The sequence below is a fragment of the Passer montanus genome, unplaced genomic scaffold (genome assembly GCF_014805655.1).
Source record: "Passer montanus isolate IOZ18808 unplaced genomic scaffold, ASM1480565v1 scaffold10, whole genome shotgun sequence".
NCBI lineage: Eukaryota > Metazoa > Chordata > Aves > Passeriformes > Passeridae > Passer > Passer montanus.
This window is the reverse complement of record NW_024356505.1, coordinates 3,317,203-3,337,551: the sequence shown is the minus strand read 5'-3', so window position 1 is coordinate 3,337,551 and position 20,349 is coordinate 3,317,203. Positions and strand designations below refer to the sequence as shown.

Sequence of the window (20,349 nt, the reverse complement as noted above, 5' to 3'; positions counted from 1 at the left end):
CAGAATGAAAATGTGATCAGTGCTCTGCTGTTTCATTACAACTGCTGTCTTAATTGAAGCCTTCATGGGAAGCCCTAGAGAAGTCTGTGCATCTCACATTACTATGTCATTTCTAGGTTTGTTTAACAGGATGTTTTTCTAAAACAGGTAAGAATGTTCAAGCACTTCTGAGAGGAAATTCGAGTGTGCTTCACCTCCAAACTATTCAGATTGGGAAAAGAGTTTACAAAAGCTCCTTGAAGCAGGGAGAATAAAGATATTTGGGGAGTTTCTGTTGCAATTGCTACTGTGCCTGCAGCAGTCTTATAATTCTTAAAAATCTAACCATGTGCAGCTAAAACTTTTGAAAAATATTGTCATCTGGCAATAGCTAGTAAAAGCTGCATACTTTTTACTGTTATGGAGAATTTTGGGGATTTTAATCTCTAGATCAGTTGATTAAATTTATGTCAAGCTAGCATGAGCCATTTTATAAAGGTTGTGTTAAGTTTAATCCAAAATAACATAAATGTAGAGGTCAGTATTTGTCAGAACCAAATTTTTAAAAATAGTGGTGGATTCCTGGTATATATTTCTCATAAGAGTGTTTGTACACCAAGCAAAAGGTTAGTGGGACATGATAGATATGTCTGGGAACATAACTCAGAATCATGTAATGAGTAAAAATTTCCAGAATGTGAAGGGTTTGCCAATTTTAAAATATTTTAGGGCTGGAAGGCAGATGACTTTATTAGCCAGATAGCTTCTGACCCATTTGGCATCAATAGTGATGATGCTACCTCCATTTGAAAGCTCAAGCTGTGCTTTTATTTTTTCATCTTGACAATGGCCAGTGCCTTTCATTCATATCCTCTAATTTAATCATTGTGAGCAAGTGCTTACAATTCCAGTGTATTAACAGAGAGGTGAATAACTCTTTATTCAGATACAGTAACCATTGATACTATTTCCTGTTATTGTAGTCTCTCTTTAGTTTCTCATATGTTTAAAAAATAAATGATTTTACACTTGGAAGGGTATAGATTTGTGTTATGTTTGCACACTTCAATTTTATAGTTTTTCATACAATTTTTTTAGGTTCTGTATAATTATCAGAATATTTAATAAAACACGTGAGGATCTTCCAGAATTTAAAACTTCATTTCAATAATTCCTTGTTACATGTCTTGTGTTTTATCATTAAAACAGGCATATACTTATATCAACTACTTCAGTGTTCTAAAATTTCAGATTGAGTGTTTTTTCTGGTGATTGTAATCCAGTAATTGAAAGTATGTGGCCAGCATATGATTATACTCTCCAGAGGAGCTTTTCAGTAGGTCTTTCCAGTGTTTGTGTGGTGTACTGCAAATTAAATTCTCTGTAAAATGACTTCATCCACGGTAGGTCAGAATGGTTTTGTTCTCGAGTTGGTCAAAATTATAACCATAAGAACAGCATGCAGGGATCAAAGTTAACTTCTTGTTTTTGCAAAGACTGTGCAAACTGTAGAATATAAAGGAATATTAAAAGTTTGTGATGATATATTGTCCTGATGTTTCTAAGTTCCTAGAAAAATTGTTATGTTGTGTAAATTACCTTTTTAAAAAATCTTTTCAGTACCAGGCACTGTGTAACTTTTTGAAAGGAGTGGGAGTAAGAGACTGTGGGATGAGGGTGAGCAGTGCACATAGCAAGTATAACAGTTGCAGGACTGGGCTTAAAACTGGTGATTTACAGTGGTCTAACAAATGTGAAATGCAGTGATTTATGCCAACCATTGAACCTCCACAGGATGGCAGTGTTGTAACAGTTGCATGGTACAGTAAATGATTTATGTTGTAGTGAATTCTTCAAAAATTGAGCTTCCTATAGGAAAAATGCATTTCAGTGACTTAAGAGGGCATAGGTGAGTTGCTAGGCCAAGCTGTGCAGTACAGGTACTTGAAAGAATAAACCATCACTTCTGGCTGGTTTGGAATTCAGACAGTGCCCTGGGAGCATAATCCCTCAGTGAGACCACATGGGTGCTATGGAAATGACACCACTGCTCAGTGATGCACTCCTCAGAACTGACCTCATGGAGCTTAGTAAAGGACTCCATGAGAACAGGGATCTCTTTGTGAGATCCAGGTTATCTACAGCCAGATAGTGGTTTAGGATTTGTAGGAGTTTAAAAATGTGACAGGTGGATTATTGCCATTTTCCACTGAAGGACCAGAACTTCATTTGGACTTTAGGTTGGCTGGTTACTTCAAATGTAATCAGCCTCATGGCTTTTCAGATTTGATATTTTTATCTTCCCCTTCCATCTCTTCTTCACCCTGTAGTATTGAGGACCAAAACCCCTTTCAAAATAAAGTATATGAATGTTAATGCATATACAACAAGAATTCATATATAATAGTAATTAATTATGCTCTTGGCCTCTGTTTTCTGGGGGATTATAAATCCCTAGGGTTGATACAGATCTATCAATACATATGCTTAATATTAATTTTTAATTCTATTGTTGTTCAGTTTTTTGCCTTCCCTCTGCTCTTGTGTTAAATAAAGAATAATGGTGCCTGTTTGCATTTTCTAAAGAAGTAGTGAACTCTTAAATGTTTTGCTTTTTGGGGTCTGGTGCCTTCGATTTCTCCTCATATAGAAAGCTTCTTATGTCACTTGTTATTTGAGAGCTCTTTCTACATTCATGACTCTCAAAACCAAGATGGGAAGAGAGAACTTTTTTACAAGCTGGAGAATCTTAGGTAAATGGCTTATTTTCCTAGGAGGAGATAAAACAGTGCAATTCAAAAGAACAGTACTCTGCTACATCCACTACAATTGGTTGCAATGGACAGCTTTATTCTAGTCAGTGAAGGAAAAAAGCAATTAGGATGGCTGAAATGTTTAGCATACTACAGTTCTGTTTTGCTGTCAGTGAAGTTAGGGGGGAAGATGGACTTCTCTTTGAAGATGGAGACAATGCTTTTTCAAACGTGTATTAATTCTGTTCCCATCTTTCTCTTCCCCTCTCCTCACATTTTTCTCTCCTAGCATATAGCACTTTCTACATTGTGGGGTTAATATTATCGATGCAGGTACCTTTTGTGGGATTTCAGCCAATTAGAACAAGTGAACACATGGCAGCTGCAGGTAAGAAAATGAAGCTTCTGCATCCAACAGCCTCCTGCACGCAGGAAAACCTCAAACTTGCAGCTTTGTTTCCCTGTATTAGAAAAAACACCGGCTAACAAAGCAAATTGTTAAAGAAAGAGTTAGAATTTAGTGTCTTTTGGGAAGTTTTCTTTCCAATTGACGTATTATCATCTTTTTGTGTGAGCTAATGGAGGTAAAATGCTTCCATAAGACTGGATCAATTAGCATTCTGACAAGCACTTACTTTACACATTGATAATCTCTGCTGGTTTGCAATACAAAATGCTTTCACACATTGTACAATTGAAACATTCCATTGTACAATTGAAACATTGGTAACACAGTTTTTACTGAGCCATTTGGTTTTAGAGTTGATAGTCTTCTGTAATTTTTCAATGCAGGCTAAATACAAATTACTTAAATTACTAATCAGGAGGGTGATTTTTAAATAACTGATTTCAGTCATGTTTGGAATTTTTTTGATTTTTTAAGTTGATTTTTCTGTAGTTGTTGGCAGACAGACATCTTGATTTCTTGACAGAATAACCTCTGCTAACACTTGAGTTTAACTGCATGCACTGTTTGTGTGATAGAGTCCAGTTTGTTAGATTCCCCTGGGTTTTTTTACATTTAGTCACTTACCAGAATGTATTTGGGGCAGTGATGGAACCATCAGTAAAACTTAACACAAAAATACTTTCAAAATGGAGACTTGCAACAATCTGAATATAATGGAAAAAGAAAAAATTACCAAGCCATATTTGGATTCTGAAGATTTCTTACATTTATTTACTGAATGGGATTTTTGTCTTTCTCTATGAGGTCAGACCTAGTGAATTTCATTGTGTACTTTGAATTCCTTGTTAATTTGAAGAAAGGTGATACACTTTTGGTTTATTTTATTCCTCTATCAGCCAGCATTGAATTTTCACTTTTGAAAGGATTCATCAGTGGATTGATCTGACTATATACCGTGAAATGAATAATAATTGAAATACCATGTCCAAGTTCTGGGTTTAATGTTAAAACTCTGAACAGCCTTTTTGAGTGTGTTGGGTGCTTCACCATTGAATTCTGGTGTTTCAACACTACCTTTATATAATTCAGTTGACTTAATACTTACTTGGTTTGGGTTTTTATTTCATTAATTCCTCCTGTTTTACTCAGTAACTTAGTTTGTATATATTTCTGTATTAGCATAGTGTGTTGCCTGAAATCTGTCTCTTAATTTTTTACCACATCTAGCTAGGTATGTTACCCTGTATTCTTGTCATAATCAATGCAATCTGCTTTTCAGGGGATTCTCTCCTTTAGAATATTTTATCTCATTGGCAGTTTCTGGTTTCGCAAGTGTCATGCCTATTAAGTATTAAAGGTTATTTGTAACAAAGTGATGTTATACTAGTTTCTAGATGTGAGGATGTACCTTATGTTTATTTTTCCAATTCAAATATTGGCAAATATGCTGGTTGCTTTAACAGATGTACTGCTTTTGAGCATTTAAATAAGAACTTTCCTCTTTCCATAGGTGTTTTTGCACTGCTGCAGGCTTATGCGTTTTTGCAGTATCTGAGAGACAGGTTAACAAAGCAAGAATTTCAGACATTGTTCTTCTTGGGTGTCTCACTAGCTGCTGGTACTGTATTCCTGAGTGTCATCTATTTGACATACACAGGTAAATAAATGTGAAACTCATTTACCTTCACAGCTTGTAAGCCAGATGATCAACATTTCATTTACCTATTTAGTAGCAGTTTTATTTTTGTTACTTATGATATCATAATTCCAAAAGAATTCTTGGCATCTCTGTTTGTTTCAAAGCCTTCTGAAACATGGTGGTTTGATTTGCTTTTCCATGCATAAGTTAGCAGAGTTTTCAGACTGGCATATCAAAACAAAAATTGGCTTCTAATCTCAGCATGCAGCCAAATATGTATTCTGTTGCAGTTCTTGGGAAGTGTTGATTTCATCTTCTGAAATTCAGTGATCAGTATCCCTGCTTCATCAGCTGGAACAGGCCTTGTTCCCTCAGCTTCTGACAGGCTGTGTGATCTGGGCTCCTGACCACCTCACAGCGCTCTGACCTCTCTAGATTTTCTTAATACTCCTCTTGCAGAAGAGGGTGCCCACATCTGGACCCTTTATCCCAGCATCTGGAAGAATGAGCTTCAGGAAATCCTGCCTGCCACAAGGCATGTCAGCCCTCCTTTCAGTTTAGCACAGTTCCTTTTGGCCTCTGGGATACTTTTGCTTTCTGTGAGCCAGCGGCTGGACCCTGATCCATTGTGTACCTTGAACTTGTAAGGACAGCCAGTTTTCAGTCAGTCAAATGGTCCATTTGTCCTGTCCATTCTTCCTCAGCTATTAATGAGCAACGAAGAAAACATTTATCAGTGTATTTCAGGAGGCTGTGTTCCATGGTTTTTCAGCAGCTCAGGTTACTGCCCGGTAGGTTCTCACATACAGCTTCCTGCCTTGCCTAGAGGTGCAGCAGTAGCCAATTCCCAGGCACCAGGCACCCTCATCACCCAGGTGAAGATGGTGGGTAGCTCTCATGTTGGCCAGCTCTTACAGCACCCTCAGGTGAAGGCTGTCTGCATCCAGAAAGATCATAACCAGTAGTTTCCTGTGTGCTGACAGCTCCTTCTTCATGTGCACATAGTGGGTTGGAAGCAATCTTTTCATCTGAAGACTGAAGGGAAAAATATGTCTTGTATTAGAATGTTAACCACAATATTTAAATGTCTAAATTAGATACTAAACTAACCCTTCAGTCAGATTATACTAATTTTGAATATAAGATAGAGGGAAGACTTACTGAGTCACGCACAAAAACATGGGTAATAATGAAAGGATTTAACCTTCTCTTATTTCTCCATGTCTGTATCTGTCTTCAGGAGGAGCTGAAACAATTGCAAAGAAAGTGAAAATAAAAATTTAAGAATCATCTAAAAACTTTTAATAATAATTTTTCATTCATCTAATAATTATACTGTTTCTTTTCATCTTATCATATTCAACTTACCTAAAAGCCTTGTTTTATCAAATGATATGTAAAGCTTATCAGCATGTCTAATAGCAGCTTTTATATTCCATACCACAAGTAGATTCACCAGGACAGAAATAAAAGGAAACCAGCATTTCATTTAGTGTTTGTGTTTTGGCTATAGAATGTTCCCAGTTTCCTGCTCTGACATTTCAGAAAAATGAAATACTTTCTTATCAATTATGTTTTCTTTTTCTCATACTCCGTCACAGAGTATAGTTTGCTATCTGTCATATTATTTGAGAAATATTTAGTATTGCATTGCTTTGACTTTTGGGAGTGTGCGTGTCTTGATACTCAGATTGTGCATAAAGAGTACAATGTGATCCTGTAAGTGTGTTCTAAAACCAGCTTGCTTCATGGTTGGTAGATTTTATAGCCTGCCTAATGCAGTAGGTATGGTTCACATATATTACAAGTTCATTGAAAATTTTTTGGGTTTGTATTATAACTTGAGGGAGTAGAAAAATTACTTCATTTTAAAACCTAGGCAGCAAAAAGGTTTTTCTTCCTCCTTCTCTTTTTCAGGTTATATTGCTCCTTGGAGTGGCAGATTTTATTCATTGTGGGACACTGGGTAAGTAAGGATATAAGATTTAGATATCGGTAGCATTTTACTGAAAACTAATAATCATTTACTCTCCTCATCCCCAAATCCATTTAGTAGTTCAGTCAAGGAGAATCAGTTCTCTAAAGAGAGTATTTGTAGTAGCTGTTTTGTGGTCTTTATAACCACTTCACTAATTTGTCTGTGAAAATTCTTGCTTCTTTGCAAGTCTTTGAATATGTAATATGTTTTTTCTGTATGAAACTGTAGTATGTATGTCAGCATGAAATAACTGAAAGCTTGCCAACACTTGACTACACATTTAAAAATTACTAAGAGCCTTAGACTGTTTTCATTGTGCAATATTGCACTAAATCACAAAAATGTTGCACATATGATCTTGCATGTTGCCTCTATATTACATTCATACATCTGTTTTGTATATACAGATGTCCACTCTGAACAATTGTTTTATTAATGTGTGTTTTCACAGGTAAAAATCTTGTTAATCTTCTGTTTTAGTTAACCTTTGAAAATACTATGTTGGATTCTTTAGTCAGCCCAGAGGAAAAGAATAAAATGGAAAGTAGTTTTCTCAGATCAATATTTTAAAGTGAAATTCAGTTGCTAGATTTTTTTTTTAAGATTTAAAGCAAGGATAGAACAACTTCAAACTCTGTGCGGTTCAGACTTTTTTTCAGACTCCAAAATCTAGCTCATACAGGATTCTGTCCTAGCTCTATAATAAATGTGGTAGAACAAATGTTAGTAAAGAAGCCTCAGATTTATTTGAGGAATATATAGATTTTGTTCTTTGCCTGTCTATATATATGTATACACACATATATATGTATGTATGTATATACAAAGCATTAAACTTTTGAGGGCTTGTCTACATTAGAAAAACACATTGTGTTAAAAACACAATACAGTTTTGAATGAGAACTAGATCTCAGTGAAGAAAAGGACATATGTTTGATACCTCACCATTCAATCATGGCAGCACCCTAGATTAGGTCCATATGTGTAGTAGTCTGTAATATAGAGCACAGTTTTGTCCTTGTCTGCACTGAGTGTTTGACAAGTTGTTTAGATGACATGTGTTTCCAAGTGTAGACAAGGCCTGTTTTTTTCAGTATCTGAAAGAATATGGGTGCATCAATAACTGATCTGGTATTTACTACTGTAACTTCCTTTACTAAGAAAATGAAGATACTCTGTGTGGAGGTTTTGAAATACAATGTTGAAAATTTAGGAGATTTACTGGCATTGATGGTTCTCTTCAAAAATGTAGTAAAGGTGCTTCCATAGCTATGTGTTTCCATTTTGGTGAATTTGGCTTCATATTTAGCCATAAACAAGTGAAAGATCTATAATTTTAATTGTCTTAATTAGTATGGAAATGATTGTTGTTTTAAATAACTATACACTAAATGCTTCCTAGATACAGTAAGGCCTGGGGATTTCTTTGGTATAAGAGTTTCATCAGATTTCTGCTGATAAGGGCACTTGCCATTTAAAATTGAAATGCTTCCTTTTGAGATGAATTTCAGAATTCCTAATGTTTGCAGGTTTTAATAATTTTATCTTTTCAAAATAATTTGAACTGAATTTTTTTTAAAAAAGGTATGCGAAAATTCACATCCCGATCATTGCCTCTGTGTCTGAGCATCAGCCTACAACATGGGTTTCCTTCTTTTTTGATCTGCATATTCTCGTGTGTACTTTCCCAGCAGGGCTGTGGTTCTGTATCAAAAACATCAATGATGAAAGAGTCTTTGGTAAGAGAAAATATTTTTAAATTATTTTGAAACAGTTTGCCTTCAACTTCATTTTACTTTGGTTTTGTTTGCTCAAAGCTGATGTGTGGCTTGTTCTAAAATATGGTTTAAAAATTATGTGTTTAAAGGTGATTATTAAGAGTTGCTTGCACCCAGCAGTCTTTAAAACAGTTTATAAAAGTGCAGAGATTGCTGAAATGGATATGGAGTGTAGTCCCAGGAAGTGGGATGCAGTCATTTGTTGTGTTCAGTTCTGCAGCTGCAGTTGCATGTTCTGGTGGGATGCGGTTCCACAGTACAGGTCAGCCAGGAGAACAGCTCTGTGCAAAGGCAGGGTCCCTAATTTTGATTCTGGCACTCATCCCATCACAAATTATTAAAAATGCCTTTGCTTTCCAGGTTTTCTGATATTTTAGTGAACAGAATCACTTGCTTTGGAACAAAAGCTAGATAAGGCATGAGCCACAATGGAAGTGTGAGGTCTCCCTATGTCAGTGACAATTTTTTTCTTTTTGTGCAAATCTGTATTGTGAAAGCCAGCTTCTGATTTTGAATGAGGCTTGTAAACAGTTGTAACCCATATGGAGGAGTGAAGATCACTCAGGTCTTGGACTTTTACAGAGACAGGAGGCTCCAGGCTAATATAGCTGCCTCTTAGGCAACCTAAGACATGTGTGGGCAGTATGAATGTTTACAATGAATGTTTGTCAATTTGCTTTCAGCCTCCTGCTGAAGGCTGCACCTTCTGTTTAACACAGCATAAAGAGACCTGTGAGTGAGGATGGAGAGCCATACTGCCTCATCACAATGTAGAAAATATTTATATGATGTAATCGGATAAATCAGTGTCCCTTGATCTCTGTGGCAAATCTTTCACAAGAGAATATTGTTAAACTGTAGCAGATGAGTCTTCCACAAGGAAACCACTACTGGATATTCCCAATCGTGTATACAGGATTTTTTGAGGTTCTTTTTTTTCTTTCTAATAAATATGTTCCTAATGTTATGTAGTATTCTGAAAATCTTGGTTTATATTTTGTGGAAGACAAAGTGGAGGTAATACTGCTCAGGAATACTTACTTCAGAAGAGGGCTCACAATACCATGTTATTAATCTGTATAGAATGTAATGTAGACAAGCCCCCAATTTGTCCACAGATACCTCTAACTTAAATCAAAATTTAATATTTACATGAAATTGTAACACTTCCTTTTGCTTTTTCATTTCTAATAATTTGTTTGGTCTAGAGCTGTTTGATTTTTTTAATCAAATGAAGTTACCTATTATGCCAGTAGTATTGTTGATATATAATATTAAATTTCACTAATAATTTATCTTGTGACACATTACTAATGAATATTGAAAATGGGGTTGTGTTATTGTTAACAGTTGTGGAGATGAATCTCGGGAAGGGTTTGAGGCTTCAAAGGGATAAACGTTAATTCAGCCGTATGTCTGTACATTAAAAAGCAATGAAATGCAAGATGCACACTCAAGCCTTTATACACACAGATGCTCAACCCACTTCCAGAAGCAGTTTTATGGAGAGCATGTATGTGTGCAGTCAGAGTGAGGTATTATTTTCAAAGTGTCACCATTAGATGTGTTTCCTTGCAGTTGCTCTGTATGCAATCAGCGCTGTTTACTTTGCTGGAGTGATGGTCCGCCTGATGCTCACTTTGACTCCAGTGGTCTGTATGCTGTCAGCAATTGCTTTCTCCAATGTCTTTGAGCGTTATTTGGGGGATGATATGAAGAGGGAAAATCCACCAATAGAAGACAGCAGTGATGAGGATGACAAAAGGAATCCTGGCAACCTGTATGATAAGGTGAGGGGAGGAAGCAAGAATTAGAAAATTCGGGTTCCAATGTCAGGGATGATAGAAGTTACCATAACAGATATATTTGTGTTTGTTTAGGCAGGCAAAGTGAGGAAACATGTGTCTGAGCAGGAAAAAACAGAAGAAGGGCTGGGTCCCAATATCAAAAACATTGTGACTATGCTGATGCTGATGTTGTTGATGATGTTTGCTGTTCACTGTACCTGGGTAACCAGCAATGCATACTCCAGTCCCAGCGTGGTTCTCGCCTCCTATAACCATGATGGGTAAGTAAGGTCTACACTCTGAAGTGATTAAAGCCTTTTTTACTGCCATTGCATTAGCAATTTGCTTTTCCTTCTTTAAATCACTCCTTATTATATAAAGGAAGTGTGACCTGAATAAAAAACTATTCATACTCTAGTTTTCAAAAAGATACAATGTTTTCTGAAATATTTAATGAAATATATAAAAATAATCCTACCCAAAGCCAATAAAAATGATGGTTAAAAAAAGCCTTGGAGTGAAGTGGGAAAACTTGTTTAAGAATATATATTTGACTTGAAATGCATTTAGTCATGTCTTCAAAAGCAGTCTTGTCTTCAAAGCAGTTTGGCTTTTGGACATTCAGCTGTCAGAAAGTTCAAACTTATGACTGCTGGTGACAAAATCCCTCAAAGGGAGCTGAACTCTTAAGAAAACCCTTATTTGTGAATCCAGACTTAACATGGTGCAGTTAATTAGTGGGTAGTATTTGTATAGATGCAAATAAAGTGAACTGTTTTGCAGCACTCGGAATATCCTGGATGACTTCAGAGAAGCCTATTACTGGCTCAGACAGAACACGGACGAGCACGCCAGGGTGATGTCGTGGTGGGACTATGGGTATCAGATAGCAGGAATGGCCAACAGGACCACCCTGGTTGATAACAACACTTGGAACAACAGCCACATTGCCTTGGTAAGGGTGGCAGTTCTCTATGGAGCAGAAACACCAAAATGTTTACACTGCAGTCCAGTATGAAATTGCAGATGCCTCTTAGGGTGATTGATATTAAGGAGAAATTGCACAGAGTGAGAAACACAAATGAGAAACACAACTTCTTTCATTTGTTAAAACAAGTATAGGGATCAATTTTGCTCCAGTTTTCATTTTTCTTACTTGGAGCTTCCAAAACTTCACTTCCACTTCAGTTTCCCTTCTTTTCTTTGGGGGAGGATAGACAAATCCTAAGGTAACCATTCCCTTTGGGATTAATGCTGTAACAGCTGGTACCACTGCATTACTGGCCTATCAAAGTAAGGATCCTTGCATTTCAACAGTGTCACTGCTGAGTGGATTTCTGAATGGCATGTGAAAACTGACCACAGTTTTCAGACACCTGGGAAATCACAGGAAGAGATTATTTATAACTAGCTGTGGAAGTGTAGCAGACTTGATGCAATTCTGTTTTCTCAAATTTGCAGATAGACAAAATGACTGCACCTTTAATGTTTTTCAATTCTGAGGACTAAGTTTAACCTTTGTACATGTGCTTAAGGCAGGGTGTTAGTATTCCCTGTGGTTACAGGGAACTACCTTGGGCAACTTGTGCTGTGCAATGACTCCTCATTAATCACATTTCTTTCCAGAATGTTTTGCTACAAGGGCAGAATGGGATAAGGGCTCAAGAAATTAGGATAATTAGGATAGTTTCTTGTATTCTTTCTGTCTTGGGTCAGTGGTGAGTACAGCTGTGGACCAGGTCTGCCAAAATGCAGTGTACAAAGCCAACAAATTAATGAAGCAGTGCTTTGAGCAGAGTCCCAAAAAATGTGTATCGTAGGAACAGAGATCACACATCCACACTTTTTACAGGGCAGGAAACTCACATTCAGCTAGAAGCAAGCTTGAGAAATTGCACTGATGGTGTTAATATCAGTGTAATGTCAGTCCACATGCATTGTCATGTACTCTGAGGCACTTGTAATTTGGGTGTTGAGCTGACAGCATTTTAATGGACACTCAGCTCTGATATCTGTGTGCCTCCCTCTGCTACAAGAGGTAGAAATGCAGATACTGCATCCATACTCACAGTTTCTTGCAGGACAAGGTGCATCATGTGAATAGAGCCTGTGGAAGTCATCTGTGTTGCCTAAGCACAGTAACCACACACATTGCAGCAGCTGGCAATAATGGCTTTCAGTAAAGAATTCTCTCGAGTATGAGTGCTGCATTGTCAAGTTCCATTTTGGAATGAAGACTCCATAAAGGGAAACCCAAGCAATAAATGTGTGTTGTGGCCAATACCTGCACTTGTGCTGTAAACAAGGCATGCCCTGGAGATGTGTCCAGATGATTTTCTCCTGCACAGAGATGAAAATCTGGCAAATAACCTCACATTAATTAGGATAATGGCCAAGAAGCTGAGGTTCTTGGTCTTATGACAGCTTGCTGCCTAAGCTTAGTGCTCTCAAATTACATTCTTAGCTGAATGTTACCAAGTCAGATGCAATATTATGTATATTGTAGTTACTGCCTTAGACTACAGCAATACCTTACTATGCCCTAAGTACAAGAGCTTCAAGAGCAAACAAAACTGCTGAACTGCATGCCAGTTACTGACCAAATTCTCTTAAGTGTGGGAAGTGACCAGGATACAAGAGGTGCTGGACACAGCTCTAAAAAATATTATTCTGACATTTTCTCTGTGTAGATTTACCTTGAATTCAGTGCTGAGAGTGCCTGTGTGCTACTTAGTGCAATGCACAATGGCTGCTTCATTAATGAAGGACAGAGCTCAAAAAAACAAAAAAAAGAAATCACATTTCAGATAATTTGTACACTTTGGGCTGTGTCTAAAGCTTTGAAAATAATTTGTAATTAGGTATTTTCTGCAACACTTAAGCTTTTGGTAATACAGTTATGACTTGAAAAATGTGTAGGTGCCGCAGAAGGAAAACCCTTGTTGCTACATTTCATACTCAAAACACTCATTTCAACAGGCTGCATTCTTCTTACAGAGGAGAAAGTATTTCAGTTTAGGCTGAGCTTTTGCAGTTCTAAATATTCACAATGGGTTTTCTTTATCTAGAATGAAAATGTTGGCTTTGGATGACAAGCAGGTATTAGAGAATCACAGAACCACAGGCTGGAAGGGAATGCAGTGGGTCACTGGTCCAACTTCCCTGCTCAAGCAGGGCCATTCTAGAGCACGTGGCACAGGATTCCTGGGCTTTGGTCTGGCTGTATTGATCTGTGGAGCTGTTCAATAGGCAGCTATGCAGAAATTTAAGATATTTTTGCAATGATACAGGTGGGAAAGGCAATGTCATCAAATGAGTCTGCAGCATATGAGATCATGAGAAGCCTGGATGTGGATTATGTTTTGATTATTTTTGGTGGTGTGATTGGCTACTCTGGTGATGATATTAATAAGTTCTTGTGGATGGTGAGAATAGCAGAGGGGGAACATCCCAAAGACATACGGGTAAGTGGAACCTCTACTTTCTGTTGTTTTAAAAATAAACCCTTTTATTTATATTATCACTTGTCTGGGAGTGGTCACTACAGTGGTGGGAAATCTCTACTACTTAATTGCCATTTTATTTGAAACATGTGCTGGCGTTGTTTTTCTAGAATAGTAGGAGTGCAGTGGCCTGTAGCCCAGTTTCTTTCAATGTTTTTGATTCTGAAAGGTCAGTAACCTCAAAAGCTTTTCACGTTTTTGCATGATACTAAAAGTAGGATTTTTTTCTGTAATTCTTGTCTGTATGTCCATCTGTGCATCATCACATGCTTGCAAAAAGTAGGAGTGTTTAGACTGTTTAAACAGCATTACAAATTTCTTCAGACTCTGTAATAGTAGGAGACAAGTGAAAGTGTTAATATTTACTTATGTAGAATTTAAGCTGTTCAAACACCTCTGAGATTGCAGAAGTCTGTAGTAATATTTTCTTAAGCCTAACAAAAACTCCTAGATATTGAGCACAGGCTTAAGGGAGTAGCCCATGTGCATACTTTCATCTTGTACTCGAGATGAAAATGGCAGAAATTGTTTGTTTAAACATGGAGAATATATGAAGTTTCTAGTGGCCCTGTAGATCTCATACATTAACAATACACCTTCGTCACTTTTCTGAAGAATAGACGCCCAACTAAATTTTACACTTTGAGGTAACTTTTCCAGAACCACTTACATGACAAAACTTCTAACAGCACAAAGTACAGATCTAGGAAAACTGATCCATTGGGGTCTGGGTTACAAGCAGGTAGTTTGCAATTATTTCACCTTTAATGAGCACCATCTCTTTCATTTTAAGGTTACCTTAAATCAGCTTTTAAACTGTAATAGCCAGTTGAGACTCTTAGGTGTCTTTCTGTGGGGAAAGGAATGAGAAATTCCCTTAAGATTTTCATCTGCATTGACTCTTTGTGTCTTCTTTTCTCTTTAAAGGAAAGTGATTACTTTACCCCTCAGGGAGAATTCCGAGTAGACAAGGCAGGCTCTCCAACTTTGCTGAACTGCCTCATGTATAAAATGTCCTATTACAGATTCGGAGAGATGCAGGTTAGTGCTACAACTTCTTCTGAATCTTAACTGAAATGTGAGAAAACAAATATTATTTGGATGTATTTTCTATCTTTTAAATTAAGCATTGCTTCTAGTAGCAGAATCTGCAGTAAGAGTGAGCTTTACAAATTAAAACACATCCAGTGTGTCAGACAATCGTGGTCTGCTGTTTATAACCTTTAGCAAAAAGCATTTCTGCTGTTAACCCACATTTGTACTTCATTTTTTGGTGTCCTTCACATTGCCCCAGATGAGTATTTTGATTGCACTGTGCTGTGTGCTCACTAAAGCATCAACTGTGACATTGTGGAGAGCTTTAGATTTGTTTGTTGTAATAGCAACATGCAAGTGGAACTATTAACTGTTTAATGTCTGTCAGAAACTACATGATTTCCAGAACACTACACTATGTAGTACACTCTGTAGTAAGGGCAGCGGTTGTCACTCCTCTTTGGGAGCACCAAACACATGGATGGAGCTAAACCTGTTTGGTTTTTCCTTTCCTTTTCTTTCCTTGTTGCCCCCATCAGGGGCCCTTCCTTCTGACGTATTAGCACAAGAATTCTTTTTTCAGTGGATCTACTTGTAACACAGTGGGGCCAAATTTAACTCATAACTGTGAACTACTTCTGGATTATATGGAAAACCGTGGAAGTGCAAATAATTGCAGTATAGGCAAGAGCACAAAGGCAGCAGCTCTGCTGAAAAAACACCACAGGCTGTTGAGTTGTTTCATCTCTGAGCGCAGACAGGGTAGTTTTGCTGAGACATCAAGTATTGTCTCCTGTGACAGCAGTAGGAGTAAGAATTAATTTGTCCCTCAGGATCTCAAAGGTTTTTCTGTGCAGTAGAGTAACCAGTGCAAGAAAAGTGTTGCCCTTTGACACGGGCCAGCTGAAAGTATTGCCTTATAGTATGAAGTTTCACAGTTTGCAGTGATTGGTGCTCTGGGTTTTGTCTCAAACTAACATGAACTTTAATTTTTATAGCTGGATTTTCGGACACCCCCAGGATTCGACCGTACACGCAATGCGGAGATAGGCAACAAAGACATTAAATTTAAACATCTGGAGGAAGCCTTTACCTCAGAGCACTGGCTTGTTAGAATATACAAGGTCAAACAACTAGACAACAGAGAGACACTGGATCATAAACCTAGAGTAACCAACATTGTACCGAAACAGAAGTATTTGTCAAAGAAGGTGGGTTCCCAGTGAAGTAACTGAAAGGGGTCAGGAGTTTATTTTTAACAGTGAATCACATAGCTGGTGAATTATATATTTCCACTAGCCAGAATGTTATGGATACTGTTCATGTTAGTGTCCAATATCAGACCTGCCTGCTGGTAATAATTGTTAATTTACTGTCTGCTTAACTTAAAAGCATGTGAAGACACAAGGCTAGATTTTTTTTAGGCAGAATGCTAACTCAACATAGAGTGTGTCACTGGCTGTTACAACTCTTAAGTCTTCATGTAACTGGAAGTATAATCTCTAAAGTACATCAATTCATGTTTCAGTAACTATGGCTCACTAAGTAAATGTGGAAGTTGCTTTCTGACTTTGTTTGAAAGTAGTGATGCCTAGAAGTTTACAAATGGCAATTTTGTATGAAATAAATTAAATATGAAACTTTTGTTGATGGAACTTTAGTGTCTGTCTGCTTACTGCTTGAAGTCATCTTCATGGTTTTAAAGTGTTTGTTGTGCTGCCCTCCTTCAGCCTGTTAAGAAAGGCCTGTTCCCAGGGGAGCTGGGGAGACTGTTAGCAGCCCTCTCCTTCACAGCATCTGTTTTCTATATATTCAAATTGATGTTGCAAAGGGAGCTGCAGAACCCTGTCTAACAAACTAGTATAGGCAGTAGACTTAAACTGTGTCATGGAAATACAAGTAAAGAACATTCTCTGCAAGTAGAGAATGTTAAAGATGCTTATTTCTGTGAGTCAATGGGAAGTACATAAAATAAGGCATTTGGGAGTTGCCACTGCAGCTAGACATATCTTGAAATGATAAGCTTTATTGTGCCTGTCATACACTTAACATTGTAACTTTTGATATCAAATGACAAGCAAGGCTGTATTTATCTATGATAGATGCACTGACCCCACTTGAGCCTTGGATGTGTAATTTTCTGTCTAGAAGTTGATACAGCTTCTGAAGACTGCAGTACAAATAGGCTGTACTTCCCCTTAAGATATCAGAGAACCAGGGAGAGCATGGGGCAGGTCTCCAAACTAGAATGTATTTCTTAAATACATTCCAAGGGCTCCTTAGTAGCCACCGTTTTTCAGCAGTTGCTTCCTTACTGGAAATTCAGTCCTCCTATTATAATGTTAGGAATGACATTGCTGAACCTCAGAGATTCAGTATGTATCTGAATATTACATATTAGTTTGTATCTGTCTCAATTTATTATAATCATGTTGATGGTGTCATGTTGATTAAATGAAATTTTTTTTAATAGTAATAGACCCTGCTGCTCAGCACAGCAAAGTGCAGCAAGTGTGGGAGCTGCCTCTGGGCAGGTGTGTTGAATGTACAGTTCTACCTGCCACAAACTATGTACACAAATTTGAAGTTAATTTTACCCATGACCAACATTAATGATCCCCCCATTACTACCTTAAAAAAAAAATCTAAAACAGGCTGATAAAGGAATGTGCAGGAAGTGCTAACTAAGCAACCTACAGACCAACAGCAGAGTTTAGAAGACTAAAACAGGATTATTCAGGATTTTTTCTTTTGAAAAATGCTGCTTTGAGCAAATATTTCTACCTAACTTTAAAGAAAATAAAATAGCGCAAAAGATGCAAGAAGGTATTTCCAAACAAAACTAAGACTTATATCAGTTTTGCTCTTTGGGCATATTAGAGTTTTATCATGTTGGTTAATTATTAATTCTGCCTCAGCACATGCTTTGAAAAGAATTCTATAGATCTAGTAGACAGGGTTACAAAAGCACATCTTGTGCAAAAGCAACTGTCATGCAGGAATTAACAATCCCAGCATTAAAAATAATAACTGGATAATGCCTAGTTGAGGGTTTAGCATTTAAGCTCTTTAAAATCAATCTAAAGCTCAGGCACTGAATGCACATCATTAAACCGCGGTCAAGACTAAATCATTAACTAATACCTGTTGTTCTGTTTTTCTTTTTAGACCTCCAAAAGGAAGCGTGGCTACATTAAGAATAAACTAATTTTAAAGAAAGGCAAGAGACCCAACAGGAAGACAGTTTAAACACACTGTTCTGATTGCTAATACGAAGCAGTTGTCCTTGAGATAACCAGTCTTTGCCTTTAGCTCAAATCATGTTTCACAGCAACATGAGGGTACAGAACCATCATTGGTCCAGAATATTGTACAAAATTTTCAGGCAATGTCTGATTAAAAATATTGGCTTATTGAGAACAGCTGTTTTAGATTTGTAATGTGAAGCAAGACAGAGCTGCTATCCAAGTCTAGCAGCATTTTTTTTATTGGTACATATTATCCTTCAAATCTGTTGAAAATTTGGACTGACTTTACCAAAGAACCCTGTAATTTGGTCCTTGGCACATGCATTATTGTCAATCTTTTCTGGAGAACACTGTTCAGCTGAATAGCAGCAGTATGAAAACTGGAATGGTGACATCTGAAAATGACTCTTTTTCAACAAGAAAGAGATGGCAGAGCTCTCTCAAATTCAACTTTCAAAACGAGTTACTCCCATGATTATTTTTCAATGGTTTCTTTCCATGTCCTTTTACTCTTGCTGCAGGCTGGTTTTGAGCTGGAGTGTAAGAAGCAAAGCTGCAGTTTTCACAAGAGGTGACAGGACAGATTAATTGGACAAGCTGCTTTTGTTCAACACGGGATTGCAGTATTGCTGCCTTACACTGTCATTTCACAAGGTAGACAAGGCAAATCTTGCACACTGTAGATACAAGGGCTAAATTTGTAACCTCCTGAAAGATCTGAAACGACAGTAATGAATGCTCTAACAACATACAACTGAGCACCATGGAGCTGCTGGTGCTTCAGAAAAGAAATTAAACTATTTTAGGTGAATGTTTACATTGGTAAAACAAGTATAGCCTGCTTATTGGGGAAAAGAAGGTTGACAGGTATACAAACCCCTTTTCTGTGGCTATCAGAGGTTGAAGATTTGCAAACCTCTTCAGCCCTCACTGCCTTTGTGGCAAGGGTGGAAGTTTTTCTGGAAATCTGTTTCTGCATTTTATTTGGAGTGCTTAAATCACCTGAAGAAATTCCTGCTCTAGTGCTATTTGCTTTGTCTGTCTTTTATACTGGTTCGGTTTGGGTTTTCTTTAAGTGGTGAAAACTGTCAGATTAAATGCACTAAAATATAAATGGAGACTGAACGTGTTCACTTTCCAGATATAAGGAAACTTTATACAGACTTGAAATTTTTCTTTAATTAAAATGAAAGGGTTTTTTTGCAGTTTGTTTTCCTGCCACAGGTTGTAACTTTTTATAGAAACAAATCTTGCATCAATAACTTGATGTAAAATGCAGAATAGTATGTACCTTTCATGAAGAAAATGTAAATTTACAGTGTTCTGTGAGAATGTTACTGCTGACTTCTTTCCCAAGGTGTAGAATATTTTTTTGATTTATGAACTCATTTTTGACTCCAGTGGTTTATACAGACCAATACTACAGCTGCAACATTTTCACAAAGGTAATTAAATCTGGATTTCTGGCCCCCGCCGTTTGGAGATTTCATTTTATTTTGTTGCTTTAAAGCTCAATGCAGACCAGTTGTCAACTGTAGGGGAAAATAAAGTTAATTCAAGTTTTGTGTTAAGGCTGTTGTGTCAGTTTTGTTGTGATTAACTTGGTAACATGCTGCTGTAGTGAAGCCACAGCATCTTCTTAACTCCCTCCAGCTTAAACTAAGCCAAATCCAGCGCCTCTGCTGTGATGAAATGAAGGTGGTTGTCATATTTCCAGGGAAGAGCAGCCCCTTCCCAACCACACATTGCAGCAACTCCTTCCAGCATCTGGAGCTCCTCGAGCTGCTACAGCTGCTCACCCACCAGCAGGAGGGCTGATTGATGAGGTGATGCACGATTCCTAGTGTCGTGTGCTTCCAAGCCAACCTGCATCCTGACCATGGGTGAGAAATAAGGGATCTAACATTTGGAAGATCACCTGAAAGGCAGCAGGACAGAGGCTGCCAGTCAGTCTGTGGCTTGGCAGTAACTCAGCCTTGTTTTAAAAAAGGAAATACAAGATTGCCCTCCACTCTTCAGGTACCTTTGCATTTGGACAGACTGACTTCAGCCTTAGGCAGCAGTGTTCTCTTTAACAGCAGAAACAAGTGAATCTGAGGCATGTGAAATAAAAATAAGCCAACTACAGGGATCACAGCCAGCCTGGGCCTAAAGTTGCCTGCTACTTACCTGAGCTTTATTTTTTCCTAAATCTAACATGACTTCAAGGATTCTGCCAATGTTCTGCAGTTAAAATGAAA

At 37.5% G+C, this 20,349-nt stretch overlaps 1 protein-coding gene across 1 annotated transcript in view; it reads left to right on the top strand.

The window, feature by feature from the left end:
- The window catches only part of STT3B (STT3 oligosaccharyltransferase complex catalytic subunit B), a 51,662-nt gene extending 31,982 nt beyond the window's left edge, over positions 1 to 19,680 (top strand). Inside the window, exons 6-16 of the mRNA XM_039704195.1 lie at positions 3,022 to 3,120; positions 4,652 to 4,798; positions 6,698 to 6,746; positions 8,343 to 8,497; positions 10,115 to 10,326; positions 10,417 to 10,604; positions 11,107 to 11,278; positions 13,614 to 13,787; positions 14,754 to 14,867; positions 15,860 to 16,072; positions 18,030 to 19,680. Of these exons, the coding sequence (XP_039560129.1) occupies positions 3,022 to 3,120; positions 4,652 to 4,798; positions 6,698 to 6,746; positions 8,343 to 8,497; positions 10,115 to 10,326; positions 10,417 to 10,604; positions 11,107 to 11,278; positions 13,614 to 13,787; positions 14,754 to 14,867; positions 15,860 to 16,072; positions 18,030 to 18,110 (1,604 nt within the window). The 3' untranslated portion in view covers positions 18,111 to 19,680. The remainder of the gene's footprint in view (positions 1 to 3,021; positions 3,121 to 4,651; positions 4,799 to 6,697; positions 6,747 to 8,342; positions 8,498 to 10,114; positions 10,327 to 10,416; positions 10,605 to 11,106; positions 11,279 to 13,613; positions 13,788 to 14,753; positions 14,868 to 15,859; positions 16,073 to 18,029) is intronic.
- Positions 19,681 to 20,349: the final 669 nt, after the last annotated feature.